Below are 21,085 nucleotides of genomic sequence, written 5' to 3'. Positions count from 1 at the left end.
CGGCTCCTTCACCGCGCCCGTCCTCGCCTACCTCTTTCCCCATTCATCATGCACATTTGAGTTTGTCTTTTGTTTTACGCACCACACTCATGACGCACCATTCACCTGTCCTACACCCACACAACACTACCTACACCACTGACTTACAGACACTCACACTCCACAAGCTTCTTTTGTGTTTAACTTAATATTCATTGTTGTTAATAAATCTTTATTTGAGCACCTTTACCTGTTCTCGTCTCCCCTCCTTGTTATGGCCCTGAGCCAGTCATAACAAATTGGGGGCTCGTCCGATTCAAATGAATCCGCGTTGCTTTAGTTGAGTAAATGAGTTAAATTTGCGGGTTTTTTTTTGTTTAACTAGTTTTGATTGAGCGCTTGGGTCGCGTCGTTTTCAGCTCCTGTTTGTTTGCTTTTGAATGAGCTGTCCGTGCGCCTGATTGGCATATAATTCGGGAAAGATTCCGTGTTGTCATAGTCCTTATATGGATTTGGTTGCGCTCAAGGGGAGACTTGTCTAAAGTGGTGTTTAATGCGGAGCGGAGATTTAGTCATGGTGTTTGTCAGTGGTAGCTGTGTTCAGGAGGGAAAGGTAAGTGTATAACTTGTAATGTTCACTGAGAGTTTAAAGATTGAGAATCCCTTGTAGGTTTAGCGGCGCTAACAGGGGTTGTGCTGCGTAACTATTTAGTGTGGAAGTTAAGAGCGGGTCGAAATCGCTCGGGAGCGCGCCGTGGTTATAACAATCAGCTTGCTGGGTGTTCTTACGTGCCAGCGGTATCTGGCGCATAAGAACCCACCGCCACGCTTCCGAAGACTAGGGGTGAGTTTGTAAGTTTTTTTTTTTTGGGGTAGGTAGTTAGCGGGATATCTCGTTCTTTGTGTGGTGTACATTACTCAAGGTATCACTTAAGCGTCCGTCCTGTTTGTAGGATTTGTTTAACCATGGATGAGGTTGTACAAGATTTCATTGAGTCGCCATGTGAAAGTGGTTTAAATCTATGTACTAAGAAGCAGTTGATTGCGCTTGCTGAGTTTTATAAACTTGATATTGGAGATACAAAAAAAGTTAAAGATGTTGTTAGACTTACTTTAAGGGGAAAAGTTGGTGGAAAAGGGAGTTTTGGAATCTGTTGGACAGCCAGGTGAAGTGGTTTTTTCAGCAGAGTAGTATAGGTTTGTCTTTTGAGCAACAGAAGGAGTTGCTTTGTTAAGGTTAAAGGCGGAGCAAGATTTGGAGTTTGCAAAATTAGATGTGGAGAGACAAAAACTTGAGTTAATGAGACAAGGGGGAATTAACTTTGATGAGCGTGTTTCCCATGGAGCTAGAGATGAACTTAGTGATTTAAAACTGGTTCCTAGGTTTAACGAGAGAGATCCAGAGACTTTTTTTCGTTGTTTGAGCGTTTGGCGGAAACGCGTAGTTGGTCTGAACAGACGCGCGTGTTAATGCTTCAGTGCGTGTTGACTGGAAGGCGCAACAGGCGTTTTCTTCTTTGAGTAGTGTCGACAGTGCTAAGTATTCGGAAGTTAAATCTGCTGTTCTTAAAGCTTTTGAGCTTGTTCCTGAGGCGTATAGGCAGCGTTTCCGGAGTTGGAGACGTGGGGATCGCTCACATTTGGAATTTATGCGTGATTTAGTAACGCACTTTGAAAGCTGGTGTTCTTCAGCAGGTGTTAGGACACTGGAGGATTTGAAAGAGCTCATTTTGTTGGAGCAGTTTAAAAATTCAATTTCTGAGAATATTTCAGTGTACATTGGAGAGCGTGGAGTTAAGACTGTGGCGGAGGCTGCTGCGCTTGCGGATGATTTTTATCTAACGCATTCCATGAGTTATGGTTCAAATTTTGCAGCGCGTGCTAATAGTCCGTTCAAATGAACAGAGAGTGGGCTGATTCAGAGGTTAAAGGTGGAAGGCTGATGCGTGAGTCAGAGAAAATTTGTAATTATTGTCATAAGCGTGGACACTGGAAAAATGATTGTTATCGAATGAAGTATCGTCCTAAACAAACTTCCCTAGTCGTAAACCAGCAATGTGTACTGCATCTGTGGTAGCTTCTATGGTGCCCGAGGTAGAGTCCGATCTAAAATCTTTTTTGCCGTTCATTACAGAGGGAAATGTCTCTCTGTCCGGGGATAAGGAGCGTGCAGCGTATTAAGATTTTGCGTGATACCGGGGCAGTTAATTCATTCATAGTTGCCTCAGTACTTAATTTTTCAGAAAAATCCTTTACTGGCTCTACCATTCCTATTGTGGAATGGGCCTTAATGTAGTAAATGTTCCACAACATAAGATGATGCTCCATTGTAATTTTTTTCAGGGTGAAGTTTGGGTAGGTGTGCCCTGCTTTGCCAGTGGATGGTGTCTCTATGATCCTGGGAAATGACATTGCAGGTAGCAGAGTTTGGGCTGATGTTCCTCCTCCTGCCCAGGTGACATTAGAGCCTGTCAGTGTTCCAGATAAGAGTAAAGCAGATTTTCCTGATGTATTTAGTGCTTGTGTAGTGACAAGGTCTACTAAAGTGAAAGCTAAAAGTGAGGAAATTATTTCTCCCACTAGGATGGATTTTTCAGCGCCTGTTCTTCCTTGGTCTGTTTTACATAGTGAGCTGGTTCAGGAACAGAGAGCTGACAACACATTAAAGGAGCTTTTTGATATGGTTTGTCCTAATACTGAGGTTAGAGATCGTCCTCAATGTTATTTTGTTCAGAATAATGTGTTGACCAGGAAATGGTCTCCTCAGTTGGAAAATTTCATTGGTGATCCTATTTATCAGGTTGTTGTGCCTTTAAAGTTTCGTGACACTGTGTTACAGATTTCTCCACGACCAGTGCGGGCATCTTGGTATACGGAAAACCTATGATCGAGTGATGAGGTATTTCTTTTGGCCTCGTTTGAAAAAGGATGTGTCGGTGTACTGTAAGTCTTGCCACACATGTCAGTTAACTAGTAAACCTAATCAAGTACTACACCCTGTGCAATTGAGTCCCATACCTGCTATTGGACAGCCTTTTGAACATTTAATTGTAGATTGTGTGGGCCATTGCCACCAGCTAAATCTGGTGTTATGTACTTGTTAACAGTAATGTGTCAGAACACTCGGTATCCGGCGGCATTTCCACTGAAGTATTACAACTAAAAACGTAGTTCGTGCCTTGAGTCAATTCATTTCAATTTTTGGTCTTCCACGTATAATTCAGACTGATCAGGGCTCAAATTTTTGTTCAAAGCTGTTTGCACAAGTTTTGAAACAGCTTAAGATAAAACATAATCTTTCATCTGCTTATCATGCACAGAGTCAGGGTGCTTTGGAAAGGTTCCATCAGACTCTTAAATCAATGTTGCGATCTTTTTGTGTCCAGATGCAAGGGGACTGGGAGGAAGCACTACCCTGGATGTTGTTGTCTGCTCGTGAGGTGGTCCAGGAGAGTACAGGCTTTAGCCCAAATGACCTTGTTTTCGGTCATAAGGTTCGGGCCTCCTAGCACTGTTGAAGGACGGCTGGATAGAGTCAGATCCGCCAAGTAACCTTATTGACTTTGTAAATGGTTTTAAGTACAAGTTGTATGCTGCTCAGGAATTAGCTAAAGAGAAGTTGGAAATGTACAGGGAAAATGAAAAAGCTTTATGATAAACGCACTGTTTGCAGAGAGTTTTTTCCTGGTGATCAGGTGTTAGCCCTGTTGCCACTAGTAACGCTACCATTTCAAGCTAAATTTTCAGGTCCATATTCGTGGTAAAAAGCTTTCAGACCTAAATTATTTAATTTCCACTCCAGAACGTGAGATCTAAAACTCAATTATGCCATGTAAATTTGCTAAAACCTTATTTTTGTCGTGACTCTGGAGAGAAAGAGAAAATTCAGGTGCCTAGTGTTCAGCCTCAGTGTCTGTCTGTCTCTTCCTCAGTTGTGGCAGAGCTAGGGGTGAACCGCCAGATCCTGAGGAGGCGTGTAACGACTGGTCGTCTAAGAAATGGGGAGTCACTGCAGAATTTGGAGAAGTCTTTGTCATATTTAGACACGTCAAAAGGTCTAAGTTAATTAGATTGATTAGAAAGTACATTGTTCTTTTGGAGACACCCCTTCGTGTACTAATGTCCTGCAACATGACATTGATGTTGGTGATGCTAAGCCAATCAGACAGCGCTTCTATCGTATGCATCCAGACAAAAAGAAGTTACTTGACAAGGAAGTTCAGTACATGCTTGATAACAACATTGCCTTTCCTTCTGATTCCAGCTGGGCTTCACCATGTTTGTTGGTTCCTAAATCTGACGCCACGCCTAGGTTCTGTAATGACTTTCGCAAAGTCAACTCTGTCACGAGGCCTGACTCCTTTCCTCTGCCTCGTATGGAGGACTGTGTGGACCAAGTGGGGGGGGCGAGCTTTGTTACAAAGTTAGATTTGTTGAAGGGTTATTGGCAAGTTCCGTTAACAGATAGGGCTAAGCAAATTTCATCATTCATTACACCTAGTGGACTTTATTCATATAATGTTATGCCGCTTTGGATTACTGAAAATGCGCCAGCGACCTTCCAGCGCCTAATGAATATTGTGGTGCGTGGGCTTGATGGGTGTGCTGTATATCTGGATGACGTAGTGGTTTATTCAGATTCGTGGAGGAACATCTTTCCGTCTGGAAGCGGTTTTGGCACGGTTGGCAGATGCACGACTGACTGTGAATTTGGCCAAATGTGAATTCGCCAAGGCAACGGTGGTTTATTTAGGCCGAGTAGTTGGTCAAGGGGCAGTTAAACCGTTCGTATAAAGTGCAAGCCATCGATCAATATCCATTACCCATGACAAAAAGGAGCTTATGCGATTTTTAGGGATGGTTGGCTATTACAGGTGTTTCTGCCCAAACTTTTCCTCTGTAGTGGCACCATTAACTGACTTGCTAAAAGGAAAACGAAAATTTGTCTGGTCAGATGCTTGCCAGAAGTCGCTTGAGAGGGTCAAAGCTTTAATGTCTAATTTCCCTGTCTGATGGCTCCAAATGGGATAGGCCTTTCAAGTGGAGGTGGATGCCAGTCTAGTGGGCGCGCAGGGGCTGTACTAATGCAAACCAATGACTTGGGAATAAGAAAACCGTGTGCTTCTTTTCTAGGAAATTTAATAAACACCAAGTTAACTACTCTGTTATTGAAAAAGAGACTTTAGCTTTGTTGTGGGCGCTGCAGTACTTCAGCGCTTATTTGGGTTCTGGACCCGTGTCTGATCACAACCCATTAACGCTTTCTTTCAAATCTGCAGTCTCCAAACAAGCGGCTCATGCGCTGGGCTCTCCACCTCCAGGGTTATACACTGGACATAAGACACATCAGAGGCCGTGACAACATTGTGGCTGATGCTCTCTCGGCTCTCTAGCCTACTGGGAAGCGCTTCGCTTCACCCCACCGTGTTGAGCTGAACTGGGGCGGCACGGTGGTTTCCCTGTCCCGGGACCATCCACCTGTTAAAGGTAGTTTTTGTTTTAATTTAAAAATCAGAGAAAGAAAAAAGTTAAATTGGATTGAGGATTATGTGTTATATTTAATCAATTGATTGGTCTACCTGCTTTATAGGGGTAGTTATTTTCAGGTCCCCATAGGGGTCCCTTCTTTGTAGGGGTGTTACGGCCCTGGGCCTTGGGGGAGTGGGGATTATTTGTTTGCCGCCCCCTGCCGCCCTCTGTTTGTTTGTGCAGGCTCATCAGGCTAATTGTCCTGCACCTGCTGGCCTGCACCAATCTACTGCTCCACCTACATCACTCTGTATATGGGAGTGGAAAACCTTCTCTCGCTCTCTCCCTCTCTCCGCGCTTTGGTTTGCGCTGCGCTGCATCGGCCTGGCTCGGCTCCTTCACCGCGCCCGTCCTCGCCTACCTCTTTCCCCATTCATCATGCACATTTGAGTTTGTCTTTTGTTTTACGCACCACACTCATGACGCACCATTCACCTGTCCTACACCCACACAACACTACCTACACCACTGACTTACAGACACTCACACTCCACAAGCTTCTTTTGTGTTTAACTTAATATTCATTGTTGTTAATAAATCTTTATTTGAGCACCTTTACCTGTTCTCGTCTCCCCTCCTTGTTATGGCCCTGAGCCAGTCATAACAAATCACAAAGACACAGAGGGGGAGGGAAAGAAAGAAAAAGTGGTTTAATTTAACAAACTGTCAAACCTCCAGCTCAAGTTTGACAGTAAATCTGTGTAAAATGTGCATTGCATCTTGTTGGTTTAATGTGTCCATAAAAGCACAGTTCTTATCACGGCAGCGGCACTACATCTCTTTCATCCCATATTTTCCCCCTTACGAAAGTACACAGAAATACAATTAAACGTGAACAGTTTTCCATGAAGACACTGATACGACACTGTTTACACAACACAACGACAAAAAAGGTCATTCCACCCACATTTTATTCCAATATCTCACTGAACAGGTTCATACGTAGACTATATGAAGCAACTGCATTCGATTCGACTGGAAACCTGAATGCGGATGGGATCTGAAGTCCAGCATATTCACCAGAATCTCACTGGCATCACAGAAACTGTGACAGGTGCACAGTTACTATTAATACATGCCAAGTGGGAGTTTGGTCACTGTAAACAACATGGGCTACACGAGAGATGAACCCTAACCCTGGATTCAGAGAACTTGTTGCGAGACGTCCTTTATAAACTTTTCTTGCACAGATCTTCAACCCTGTAACATTCTACCCCGAAACACTGTAACAGGACTGGAACAAAACATGTTTTGAAAGAGAATTTTTATGGGGAGGCATTTATCAGGATTTCACTTGCACTGGCTTCATCAAACTGAACAGTTCAACTCTTACGGGAAAAACACTTTTCGCTTTTAAAAAGGAAAAATATTGTTCTTGGCACAAAGCGCAGGAATACTGACTGTAAATAATGCAGTGTGGTGCAATGATATTTGAGAGCTGAGGTTCGCTTTTGCATCGATCTTAAACTTTGTAACATTCTGAAATGTACTTGGTTGCTAGAAAACATTTTTTGTCATGCCACATTGACATGTCATGGTGGGCAATGTGACCTAAATCTTATATAACAATATATACCAGAAAGTGTTTTATGGTATCTTTGATACCATAGAATTTTCATAATCCTCGTCCAATACAAGCCTAAAAAAAAAGGCAAAAAGAAAACACCTCAAGCTCACGGAAGATAAAGAAACTAGAATAAAGAAACTAATTACAAAACTAACAGTAGGATAAAAAAATTACAATAAATAAATACTACATTGTGTAAATCATTTAAATTAATTGATATAATTAACACAGAAAAAGAGATTTTCTCTCACTGTTGTTTAATATGAACTACAGACAGATGATTATTGGCTAGCTTCCCCTTTAAGACCGTAAATCTGGATCCAATATATTGTTTTCTCTTTCAGCTGTTTACTCTCTCTTAAGACCTAAATTATTGACTGGTTATGAGGATACTTGCGAAGACAGGGATTCTGACGCATATAAGCGTGTTTATGTAAGCTAATCGTTCAAAGCCAATAAAACGGCAAAAAATGTGTGCCCTTCTCACACAGAAACAGAGAGGGAGTATGCGTATAGCTCTTTGTTCGTCCATGCTACAGATGTTGTCCGTTGTTTAGGAATGAGCTCCTAGTTTCGTCCTGGCTGGTCGTTCTCCACCTGGTTCTGTCTCCGTTTTGCACCCCGCGAAGATCGCAGTCATCCAAATGATGACAAAGTATTACTGTGGTCAATGTATTTTGCGCCACCACAAAATAAATGATAAAAAATTGTTTAATATTATGCTCTAATTCGCTTTATTTTGTCCATCTGATGTATATCGTCAAACAGCCCCACATGCCAGGAAATATTTAAATAAATGAAAGAATAAATAAATGAAATAAATGAAGGAATAGTATTTTGAATTTGTTATTTTTTGCTATTATTGTAATTTTGGTTAAAACTTTCATAATTTTTTTATTTATTTGTTACTGTTAACAAATTGTCTACCGTCTACAGTCAAGAAACTAAATGACAATAATAAAAGTTGTTGTGGCAAAAATCTTAAAATTATTATTTTTAAATATTTTACATTATTTAACATTTATTTTGTTACCTTTTTATAGGCATTCATGACGTATGACATATAAAAAATTCTGATTGTATTCGTCTGTAAGAAGAAAGTCATATACACCTACTACAATAGCTTGAGCAAATCATGGGGAATTTTCATTTTTGGGAGAACTATCTCTTAAAGAACTGCCCACTAAAAAGCACTTATTGTGGAGCATTTTTCTCCCGTTAAGTGGTAAGTTAACGATAAATCAATACAAAAGTCTTGACATTTTCCAATGGCACAAGGTATTACTACAATGTCTTTATCAGTCTGCGGTGCATCAGTGCAAAATACTCTTGAGATTTCAACCCTGTTGTCAACAAACAAAAGGTCTGCGAAGAGCCTGTGAAAGATGGCGTAGCGCACACATCATACAGAACGACAGATTCGTCACAGCACGTCTCAAGAGTCTCCAAGCCCGAGATCTAATTACAGATGAAGAGAGCAAGCTCATTGTATTCAGATAGGGCTCTCAGTAAAGGGGCCCATCAGGGTTTGGCCCAGAGAGCGCGTCAGACAAACCCAACAAACCCCGGCTGGCCCTTCAGCCCCATGTGGAATGTTTGGTAGAGCGAGGCCTCGAGAAGGCAACTCAGGACACAGTGCAAAAATACAGCTGCTGCGCGTCATCAGGGACGTGGCAGCTGGCCAAACCAAAGACAGCGTGCCTACAGGCATGCATTGAGCCCAAGAAACACGGCCTTGTATATTGTGTGAGAACACACGACGCACGGATGACGAGAGTTTCAGAACACGGTCAAACTCGTTGATGAGTTGGTTTACTGGCAGCGACTTTCAGAACCACAATAGGGTTTATTACATTCATAATCGTATAACACCATTTAGAAAATACATCGGCTCGGTGCCTGGTGGGTCGTGACACAAAAGACAGACAAGCCAGGAAAAACAATGCTAACTGCTATTCATAAAATGCAACTAAACATTCAGCCTTGCATAACAAAATAAATAGACATGTAAAAGTCAGAAGAAAACACTTCCCTATTCTCTACGTTTGGCTATTGATGCGAAACTGCACAGAGATATTTTAAACAGAAATGTGCAAGCAGCAAAAATACTAAAATGTTAATTAAAAATCAATTAAAATAAATTCAGTATGGACAGACCGTGTGTTATGCCCTCTTCCTCAAAACGGTCAAAGGTCAAAGACAACGCAATATTAAACACAGGCAAGAACGTGTGACCACAGTCTGTTTTGCGAGTAGAAGAAAAACCACTGATACTGATATTCAAGAAACATTTACAAACTGAAACCGTCAACGCCGTTTAGTGTAGGCCTGCAACTAACAATAAACATTTCGACATTTTGAGTTTATAATGATAAATTATACTGCCTGCAAGGCTGTGATCGCATTTAAGATTCAGCCACCGAAAAACCCATATGTGCATCGAAACGGTGATGTATTCATATTCAGCACATTTGCAGTAACAGCTGGTGTGGATTTTACAGCAGTGTGTAGCTGTGAAAAGAAGCTCTACGGGCCTGGAAATACGCCACCGTAGTCCAAAAACTACCTCAAAATCTCTTCACATGCTCTTCCTGAGGAGGAATCCAGAAAAGCAGATATCTGGTAAGGCAGCGAGGCTTTCTTTCAGTAAGGAATATGACACTAAGTGCACATTGTTCTGTTAGAATGACTTATTGTGCACACATAAAATATTTCTTAGATATCATCTAGATGGAGACAGTGAGATCTTATGCAGGAAATGCCATGGAGCACATGTTAGTTGCATAGGAAAGGAGGCATTGTGCACAGTCACATGTCTTGGAAACCAGACAGCAGCACGCAACAGTCACACACACGCACACACACACACACACTCCATGTGGCTATACACTCTCTCCTCTGACCAAACTTCCTTTCTCCAATTTAGTCATCGTCTGAATAATCTTAAAGCAACAAACACTCACTCAAGCGAAACTAACGATCAGCCCCAAGACCTGTCTGAACACACTGAACTGGAGATCAAACTCGACCATCTCAAACGGTTAGTTTATCTCATTGAGTGTGGATTCAGAGTTAGAAATGACATCCGGTTTCAATGAACTGCTGAGGAATCATGCTACAATGAACTTCTACAAACAAAAAGTTGCAACTGGAGATCATCAGCACATGCTGTCGTAGCATGAAGAAGATACAGTCCAATGTAATTTGCTTGACTTCAAAACGCGTAAGATTGTACTGCAAGGTTTTTTTTTAAAAGAATATAATCACAAAACTTGTAATACCACGCTGCCATTATCAGACAAACAATGTTATAGCCTGGCACCAACCCACCATGGTGGCATGTCCAAAAACAGTACTTGACGGGCCTTAGGCAGTTTTGCAAAAGTAAAATGAGTTGTAACAGTCTTGTGATGATCTGCAGTAACCACCATCATCATCATCATCATCATCATCAATCTACATTAAAGCACTATTAAACTCGAACACGCGCGCAAACGTTCTCACGTTCTGCTCGCAAAAACACATTCCACCGAATCCACCTGCATTCCTTCACTGCCATTGTTTTTTTTTTTTGGCTTTGTTTTTTTTTTTTAAACAACTTTCATAAGCCGAAAACAAATGACTTGAATTTAAGGCTGACGTTCACGAGGTTGGGAGCAAACCCTAAGTTTCGGTTCTGAGTACATGACATTACCCGCCGCACTGAAATCCGATCTCCATCAGTGACTCCGAATCAAAGAAATATATGAAGTAGGAAATAAAATATGGCCCCATATGCGTCATGCAGTCCTGCCATCAAGACCCAAACGTGATGCGTGTCACATATTTACCCGGCGAGTCTCTCCTCCATATAAGAGCGCGACGCTCCGTAGCGGCGTATTTGCGTGGATGTGAAGTTTCCAGCGGGGTCCGCGATCAGCCAGACCCTCCTCACCTCCACTGATCTCTCCCTACAACGCCAGCGCTCTCCCCATTTGCCTCTGTCTGAGTCTCTCTCTCTTTCTCTCCCTCTCTCTCAGTTCAGGAAGTGATTTCGCGTTCAGTCTGACATCATTCTCGAACGCTTTCAGGAGTTTTTAAAGACACAGTCGGACCGTCCCGTACGGTTCATATCTAATGAACAATTATGGCAAGCCGTTTTAACATTTACTCCTCAAACATGACTATGTTTAAGTACTTAATTAACGATAATGTGCAGGCAGTGTGGTATAATTTCAAAAGAACTCTGGCTTTGTGGTTATTCACCAAAGCAGATCACCTTCAAGGAACTTATCTATAGCGAAAGTGATAGTGTGACTGTAGGCTGGTCTGCTGTATCTTACAAAAAAAGTGTGTGTGTATATATATATATATATATATATATATATATATATATATATATATATATATATATATATATATATATATATACACACACACACACACACACACACACACACACACACACACACATACAGTATATATATTGGGAACTTATCAAATACAAGCATAAATGTATGAGACAGAACACAGCTACTTCATGTACAAAAACAGGTTTCTATGTCGCGTGGTCAGTTATACAGTTTAGCACTAGATGAGTTATTAATCACACATATTTGAGAACTGAACACTACCTTTGACACATTTTGGCCCTGCGAATTTGTCCAACCATTCACTTCATCAGCAACAGCCCTGGACATTTAGCGTTGCTAGCTTAATGTTTTGTATATCACACTAAAATCCTCTTCTTTCTCACATTATGTAATATTTTACTCGCAAATCAAGATCTTTTTTTTTTTGCAAAGTGCATTAAGCAGGATAGTGTAGGGCACAGACTATCATAGGTAAGTTGTAACACATGTGATTTTGATATTTCCACACATTCTAGAATAATAAATAATAAGAATAATAAGAATAATAAAATTTATGGCATTCGGTTGCCAGTTACTGCAAAAAGTATACTAAAGTATATAACTTATTTGAAATTAAAAAAATACATTTAATCTCAGATTATCCAATACTAGCCATCTTGTATGACTTGCTTAGAATAGTCGAGAATACATCTCATTGTGGACAATGATGTGTTCAAGCTGTAAGCAAATCATGCCTTTTTAGGCATGTTGTCCGCAATATTAATTACAAATGATCAAATCTGATTTGTATGCTTTGGTAATGATGCAAGTGTACCAACATATGTGACAAGACTTTCAAAATGGATGCAGCAAAAGTGAAGGTGCAACTTCTCGTTGTCTAAATAAGCACCCCGTATTGTTATGCAAAACTCCACATTTGTACTTTGCACTAGAATAACAGAACTAGTAACAGAAGCCACCATGCTCTAGTTACGGCCAGCTTCACGGTGCAGCAAGGGGTGCTGTGTCTTTCAGTATTTGTCACAGCATATTTGTATCACTTTTGAATTTATGAAAACACACACAAAAAATATTCAAGCCATTTTAAATGGTACCACTGTACTTATTTTTTTTAGTTTTGAGTTTGCTCTTAGTTCACGAGCAACAATGAGTGGCAAAACAGTCAATTGCATGAAACAGAAGATGGTAAAAATTCATCCAAAAGTCCTTTCTGGCTCTCTGAACTCTTTATTGCTTTTGCAGTCAATATGCAGAATTGTGGGTCCTGAGGACCACTGAAGATTGAAAAACATTGGTTATAACATACCAATGTACCATATCATGATGTATGTTAAAGGAATAGTTCACTCAAAAATTTAAATTATGGCATATACACCAAGCCATGCTAGGTGTATCTGACTTTCTTCTTTCAGACGAACACAGTCAGAGTTTATGTTTGTGGATAGCGGTTATTAATTTGAATCTCTGTAAATTAGATATATCTGGCGTGAAACCAACCTATACACCTTACATGTCTTCTGAAGCAGATCAATGGTTTTTTGTAACAAAATTATAAAGTAAAAAAAGCGGATTTTTGGTTCCGGATTCTTCTCTGACTTCTGAAGCAGATCGATGGGTGTCTCAACATATGACGCAACTTACTTTGTACGTCTAGTCACCCATCGATCTGCTTCAAAAGACATGCGATAACCCCCTAAGGCGTATAGGTTAGTTTCATGATGTATATATCTGATTAACTGAGCTTCAAAATAAACTTTTAAACTCTGACTGTCTTCATCTGAAAAGAAGAAAGTCATGTACACCTAGGATGGCTTGGGGGTGAGTAAAATATGCCGTAATTTTCATTTGTGGGTGAACTATTCCTTTAAATTATGAACAATATAAAGTGGGACTTCCACTGTTTCAAAGATGTGTGAAATTTTAATGCCCCTTACTGCCAAGAAAGCAGTTAAATGAGAAGTGATCATCTGTTGTGTTGAGGGCTTTTCGCACCATGGGGACCTTTTCGTAATAGTACCCAAACTAATTGTGAAACTGCCCTAAGGAACTAAGAAAGGTTTTAGTTTTAGGCATTACGTTTAGTGGAACTAAATTAGCTCCTACTTCAAAGTAGGGTCTAAAACAGTTCTAGGAACTATCAGCAATGTAAGCGTACACTGATTGGTCAAACACGTGAAACACCCGCCATTTTAAAAGAAAGCAGTGTAAACATATTTACTCCACAAACATGGAAAATTGTCCACAGTGTTGTGTTCTTTTCTCAGTTTTGATGTAGGTTTGTTAGCCAAATTTTTTGCTCTTGCAATCGTGTAAATTGTGCATTTAGATTCCATCTCCATTATCATGAAACCCATGACACACAACAAAAACTCATTTACTGTTTTATTGCAGTTTGTTAGTGCTGTGCAAAAAGAAGTCACTGTTGTTCACTTTAGAGTTCCTGCTGCTGATGCGAATACAACCAAATAGGTTTGCTAGGAACTACCCTGCTGGCTAGAACTAAGTTCCCAGAACTGTGTGGTGGGAAAGCCCTTATGGTGTTATAGGTCTCCCTAAAGCTCATAGTGTAATACTGGACAGATCTCTAAAAGCTTAAGAAATACAACCTTAAGAATGGATTGATAGCCAACAGGCTAAGCCAAGAAATGTGCATAGGCCTCAAAGACTCCTACATCAACACCAAGAGCTCAATGAGAATCTCCATATTGTTCTCTCATCCTGTTTCTTTCTTACCTTCTGCCATGCCCCTTTATTTTTCCCTTATATTCAAGTAATTGTTCTAGTCAGTGATCATCTTGTTCTGTCTCCTTTTACTATGCCCCTTCATTTAGCCTTTGTTTAGTCTTCTTGCCAGATAGTACTCTAACTGCCCTGCCCAGCGTCTACTCCCCCTCTACATTGGATTGATTCCCTGATCTCACCTGACCCCAACCTTCCTCCTGAGATATCCCTGCTTACATGTCTGCCCTTGACTGGGCCTCAGTGCCCTGTCAGTTTGTTTATTTATCTTTTGCTTTGTTATTGGTAATTAAGATTTACTGACCTGAATCCACTTTCTGGTACACGAGAATCAGTTCTCACTTGCTCTGGCAATTTATAATGATTTTCAAAGGTTATTTCCTTACCTTGCTACAGGAGTAAATAATACTGATCCCAGAGGGCCACTGTCCTTCAGAGTTTAGCTGTAACCCTAATCAGACACACCAGAACCAGCTCAATGAGGTCTTTAGGATCACTAGAAACATCCAGCAATCTACAGGATGCTGGCTCTCCAGGAGCAGAATTGAGTACCCCGTCTCTTCTGCCAACCCCTTTCAGTGCATAGTTTTGGACATTGCAGAGCCTCCTCAAAAGGTATAATTGGGACCAGTATATATTAACCTAAACACTTTGGTTCAACACTACACAGAAAATCATTGGTACAATTGTACTTAAGAGTGTGCAAGTATCTCAAGGAGATACTTAACCAGTCAGCTGATTAAACCTGTGACAATCCCATTCTAAACATATGCTAATGAAGGTTTGTAAAGAATGTAGCAAAGTGGTTATTTTCCCTGCTCTTTGCACCTCAGGCTTATTCTTGTTTATGCTGATCTATGTATAACCAGTAAATATGACTGAAAGAAGTGAGTGTTATTACCTTCACTTCAAGCCTTGTTGCTAAATGGTAAACCCACCAATCACAATTACACAATCACACCAAGATGGCGCCTGGCACCTTTGAGGTGTTCCCTCAGATTGAACGGTAAAAAGAAACAGGCTTGTCTACCATGTAAACTTAATGAGGAATGAACTATGTGGTAAATATATGGTAATATGGTAATAAATGAACGTATGGTAAATTTCAGTTGTGCTGAGTAATCACTAATCAGAAATCTTTAGCAAAAGAAAGTAGTTCCACAAACATAAGGGTCTGTAGGAAACACTGTACAAATAAAATTCTGAGAGTGTGTTGTGGTCATATATTCAGTTTTTCACACCATTATTATGTAAAATAAGTATTTATGTAAATCAGTCTTGATCCTGGAGGGCCGGTGTCCTGCAGAGTTGATCCAGCTTGCCTCAAAACACCTGCTTGGAAGTTTCAAGCATACCTAGCAAGACCTTGATTAGCGGTTTCAGTTGTGTCTGATTAGGGTTGGAGCTAAACTCCAGGATCCAGGTTCGAGATTGTGTTCCTTGCTCTTGTTATTTATAAATCCATCAGTGTTTTATTGTTCTTTGGTTATCAGTATCTGCAATTAAAAACCCACATTGGTCAAAGACAAAAACACAGAACGTCCATCATTTTGAATTAAAATTAGGACACAATTGTCTAGGACACTTTTATTATACCCAGAAATCATAATTGCACACACACACAGCGGTAAAATGTACACAATTTTTATTCATAGTGTTTCGATGCTGTTCCTGAGATGTTATTGAACTGTGCTACACCACAACTATTTGAGCAGGTCTGCAGTAGTAGATATGTGTCCCTCCAAGAGAGTTTGCCATTTGACACAGGTGATACTCCAGTCATTCGCGAGCTGTACATTTGTCGGTTCATCAGGGCATTGACCCTTCTGGGTTGAGCTGTACAATGGCTTGTCTGAAATGTCACTGGTGTCCGTTCAGTTTCAGAACAAAAGAGCATGCTTGGCCAAGTATGAGGCATATGATGTTTGATCCTCAAACAATAGGAGATTGTACTCCCTCAGTTTACTTTCATGCCAGGCTGGCGCCAATAACACCACACTAATGCAACATGGGGAATCAGACTCATGCTCTGATTGGCACCATACAAATAATATGGTCTGAACGCCGCGAATAAGCTGAAAGAGGCCATTAGCGATGGATATTTCTGCATGAGAATGGAAGGAAAACCGAGATGAAATAGCACCTTCTCAAAAGCAAACATAAGGGACACATGCAAATCTAAAAACATATGAAACATTGGCTTACTGACATTAAAAACAAAACATAAATCAAATTCCTCTACGCACAGTGTTAGAATACAACACATTTAATTAATATAAAACCTAAAAAAAGAGAAAAACCATGCACACTCATAACATTTCTTTTACACTGGAATGAGAAGCAAGCTGTGGAAAAGGATTTCAGCTCTTTTTAAAAGTGTCGCACACATGTTCTCAGTTCTGTCAAGATGTGTAAAAGTTGCATGCTCAAGAAGCAAAATCAAATGGAGCGTCTTTCAACACAGTGATCATCCAACCAATCCGAACTTCACATATCTACAAAGACCATGAAACACCATCCCAGGCCTCCGATCAGAAACATGGTAACATGCATGCTGTATATAAACAGATCATTGAGGATGCCAAAGTCCAGCCGGCGATGACCCAGGAGCAGTAGAATGACGGACAGCTTGTATTGAAGGCGAAGGAAAATTCGCACGCTGACGTACTGCAGGCAGAAGAGTGCAGACAGTGCCACCCAGAGGAGGGAGGTAAAAAGGCTGCAGCCAAAATAGAGAAGGAACCGAATGAAACTATACATCCATCGAGACTTCAGGTACAGGTCAAAGTTGTTGTATTTGGTGCGTACGAGCTGGGCAGTGCGTGCCGGGCCACAGGCCGAGTGCATGCAGGTAGTGTGAGGGCCATGGAAGGAGCGAACCCTCCGTGGAATGGGAATGACAGGCATGGGTGGGCTTGGAAACCCCCTGGATTCAGGAAGGCCCACTCACAGGACTCTTCCAGTAACTCCAGGGCTGCATGTTGCATAACAGGACCACTGGCAGCTAACAAAAACGTAGACGGATGTAAACGCGATGTTTCCAAGACTAAGTGCACTGGCGCTCACCCAGCGGGCATCTCCATAGCACTGAAACTCTGGAGAAAAAATAAATAAAAATAATTAGTGATATGCCAACATCCAGGCAGATCGATCGGATGATATTTGGCTAATATGCGTAATTATGGTTGCATACAAGTATACAAAACATGTAGATGATAAAAGATGATAAATGCTTCGCTAGAAGATTTTGAGGACACTAAACGTCTTATTAAAACCTGCTTACCTCCACAGGTGATCTCTGATTATATAAGAATACTTACATTTTCACAATCAATTCTTCAAAAAGTGGTTTAAAATACAAACATACTTACTTTTTTCATACTATTTCCCATGTTTCTTATTGGCTTATTGGTTAAGCTGAGAACACATATTCTAACGAAATCTGTATGGCCTCGCTTATTGGGCAGTACATTATTTTAAGCAGGCGGACAGATGACAATGTGTAAATAATTAAAATTTAGAATTAATAGATAATTAGTATTTATGTTAACGCATTTGGCAGATGCTTTTATGCAAAGCAACTTACTTTGCATTCAGATTGAATCAGTTTCTCTTTATCCTGCTACTTTAAAACATTCTTTGTTTCATGTCAATTCCACAACATGACTGCACACATCTCACATGCTGCCAATAAACTGTATTATCATACAGGCTATAGACGCCCTGCTCTCCAGATACTTGTACTTGTATTAAATGAAAATAGTGCTGAAATGTGCGTGTGTTTAATTAAGATTATATTCAAAGCACTGACATAATGCTTTTACTTGACAAAAGGGGGTTACTATGATACACTGATTGTATCACATAGTATACAGAATACCACACTCATAAACCATTATATTTCTATAGTATTTCAAGATTACCACTGTATTACAATAAAAACCTTATGGTTATTATATCATGTAAATATAACAATATATCCACGCAGTACCCAAAATAATTTACTTGTACTGTGTTCAAAATCCATGGTAATGGGTTTTGTGAAGGTTTAAGTGTTTAAAAAAACGTAAGGAAAGTGCCGTTTTTATGTAAACATAGCGAAATCTGCTTATATGGTTATTCTATAAATGCAAGGCCTCGTATGAAGCTGTTCAACGGGCAGATCGCATTATCATTCACCTCTCGTCATACGCTTAACATATTACATATTATATATACATCAAACGTATTTATATATAGAACAAGTGAATGAAACTCACATGCGTTTATGCTGCATTCATCTGCTGGTGATGTGTTGCGGCGCGGAACACGGTCTGTCGCAAAACACACTGGCCCGCTGGTTACTATGACAACAGCCGGACAATTTAAAGGCGCAGGCTCGTTTTTTTAATAGCCTGGAGTGAACTAACACGCTTAAGTCTTATATGAACAATTAAATTACATTTTTATAGTTTGTCAGACTTAATCAGTACAATGCCATCTGGTAATTTAAGATTTATAAGACAACAGCTTTAAAATGGTCTCCATGCACTTTTCTCTGAATTGAAGAGATCTCAAAGATAGTAATTAAAATGCCATAATGTTGAATATCTGCATATATCATTTCAATTTCTAGTTGTTCTGTTTAACTGTTTATGTGAGTACGTGTGTGTGCTTGTTTTGACCATATAGGCTTACTTGAGAGGACCAAATGTACTCCTCTCTTATATTGTGAAATACTTTGACAATCTACAATAAGCTGGTCTCACCAGACTTATGAATCGGTCAAAAGATGTTTCGATGTAAATCTAGTGTTCTGCACATATTTCTGTGACGGTTAAGTTAATGGGTGGTTGAGTTAACTGATAGAAGACATCATTAACCTGACAGAGAATCAGTGGAAGTCTATGTAATGCCCTCACTAAGACTGAAAAATAAACCTGTGTATGTGTGTGTGTGAGAGAGAGATCGATCGCTCATAAAGTTGATTTGACCTCTGCCTAACTTTTCCAGTGCACTGCACAGCTCTGCACGTCTGCAGATTTATGGCATGACTGTACGATTGCATCCTGCCTATTTGTCAGACGGCCAGATAGTGAGCGGAGCAGCACATCTCGCCGCAGATAAATCATAACGGGAGGCGCTTTTAAAAAGAGTTTATTATGATCGTTAATGGGGCGCCCGATCACTTTGTGCAAGATTTAAAGACATATTATGCAAAATCTGAAAAACAAACCTTATAATACTTAATCAAACATGCATAAAGCCATCAGCAGGGCTAAATAAATTCTCCCAATTAACTTGCTTTAAGAGATTGTGATTGCTTTTACTAATTTAATCAACAGTGTAATAATTTCAGCGGCAGTCAGGGTTGATGATGAGCTTTCTGTAGATACGGGGGGGAATTTGAGACGAGACGCCATCTTTAACAACACAGGACCATTTTGAGAGTCAGTGGAAGTGTTCATGTTTCGCTTTTGCTTCTTATGGCACGATATTATGAATATGAGTTCAAAGACTGTATTCAGACTCATGCCAAAGTGTTGCCAACAGCATGCTTCAGGGATGACATATTTTTGCAAACCAAAATTAACTTCACATTTAAGCATCATTAGCATCTCATTCCATCATCCTTAAGTCTTATGGTATTTTGATATTATTACTATTATTTGGATTAAAGAAATGGCTTTATTAGTAGTTTTGTGAGTTTGGTTTTATGAATAGTGATGTGATGCAGCTGACTATGACAACATTGCATTCATAATTCATACTAGAATATACTCTTTTTGTTTTAGAGAGGTAATTACTGCTGCCATGTATTTGTTGCTGCCATAAAGCCCTTTTTGTGATATTTTGTACCACTTAAACTCTCAGAACAGACATTATGGGGAAGAAACATAAAGCTTTAACTTTATTAGAAGTCACTGTACCATCAGAGTGATTTTGAAGCTGATATTTCAATGTAAGTGGCTTCACCTGCGTCTTCGGTTAACGCTAGCTCTGTTTCATTACGATACATCAGTAGTATTCCCTTGATATTTTTTAAAACTCATGCTTTAAAGACATTCAACATCATTACACTGATCTCATCTACTCACCTTGTTGTGGTTATAATCACATTATTCTAACTTTCAGGAAAAGTTTTGTTGTTGGCTGCTTAATGGTGCTTGATGGTTATGTTGAAATCACGTGACCATGGTGCAGTTCATTTATAACCATGTTTAGCTTTTTACTTCAAAAACGGCAATAATAATAATAATAATAATAATAATAATAAAAAAGTAATCCAAGGTATCATAAACTTTTGTTGGTCACACAGCTAATAGCAATAATCCTAGAGCCAGTGTAAAATCTTGGGTTTTTGCGACGGTAACCAGAATGAGGCAACCCAAATATATTTAGGTTGGACTAAATATATCTTCACCAAAGCACCTGATATAGTTTTTACATATGTGACCCTGGACACTAAACCAGTCATAAGTAGCACAGATATATTTGTAGCAATGACAAACAATACACAGATGGGATCTTTTAACACAAAAATCTTGTGGATATCAAAGTAACGATCATGTTCCATGAATATATTTTGTAAATTTCCTACTGTGTACATATATATATATATATATATGTATATATATGCATTGCTAAGAACGTAATTTGGACAACTTTAAAAGCCATTTTATCAATATTTCGATTTTTTGCACCCTCAGATTACAGGTTGTATATATTATAAAGGTTGTATCTGTTCTCATATCCTAACAAACCATAAATCAACGGAAATGTCTATATTTTATTATTTCACATTTAGCAGTGATTAAAGGTTTATCTGTTTTTGTGGCGATTATTGCTCTCAGTTTGCTGCAGTAGTTCTTTGCTGTTCAGCCTCAATCCTTCTTAGTCTTTGATGGCTGTTGCCTGCTTTCAGATTTCGTCCATCTAC

General features: G+C 39.8%; 2 protein-coding genes across 2 annotated transcripts in view; both read right to left on the bottom strand.

Annotated features, from left to right (window-relative positions):
• The window catches only part of LOC122345053 (nucleus accumbens-associated protein 2), a 33,716-nt gene extending 22,576 nt beyond the window's left edge, over positions 1 to 11,140 (bottom strand). Inside the window, exon 1 of the mRNA XM_043238809.1 lies at positions 10,906 to 11,140. The gene's annotated coding sequence lies outside the window, so the exon portion shown is untranslated. The remainder of the gene's footprint in view (positions 1 to 10,905) is intronic.
• Positions 11,141 to 15,738: 4,598 nt separating this feature from the next.
• On the bottom strand, positions 15,739 to 18,495 carry LOC122344798 (transmembrane protein 250). The gene is made up of 2 exons (XM_043238371.1): positions 18,426 to 18,495; positions 15,739 to 17,261 (listed from the first exon to the last, which is right to left on the bottom strand). Exon 2 carries the CDS (start codon positions 17,071 to 17,073, stop codon positions 16,654 to 16,656), a length of 420 nt encoding a protein of 139 aa, XP_043094306.1. The 5' UTR covers positions 17,074 to 17,261; positions 18,426 to 18,495; the 3' UTR covers positions 15,739 to 16,653.
• Between the last annotated feature and the right edge of the window lie 2,590 nt (positions 18,496 to 21,085).

The sequence above is a fragment of the Puntigrus tetrazona genome, chromosome 5, assembly GCF_018831695.1.
Source record: "Puntigrus tetrazona isolate hp1 chromosome 5, ASM1883169v1, whole genome shotgun sequence".
In the NCBI taxonomy this organism is placed as follows: domain Eukaryota; kingdom Metazoa; phylum Chordata; class Actinopteri; order Cypriniformes; family Cyprinidae; genus Puntigrus; species Puntigrus tetrazona.
This window is presented reverse-complemented; position numbering and strand designations above follow the sequence as displayed.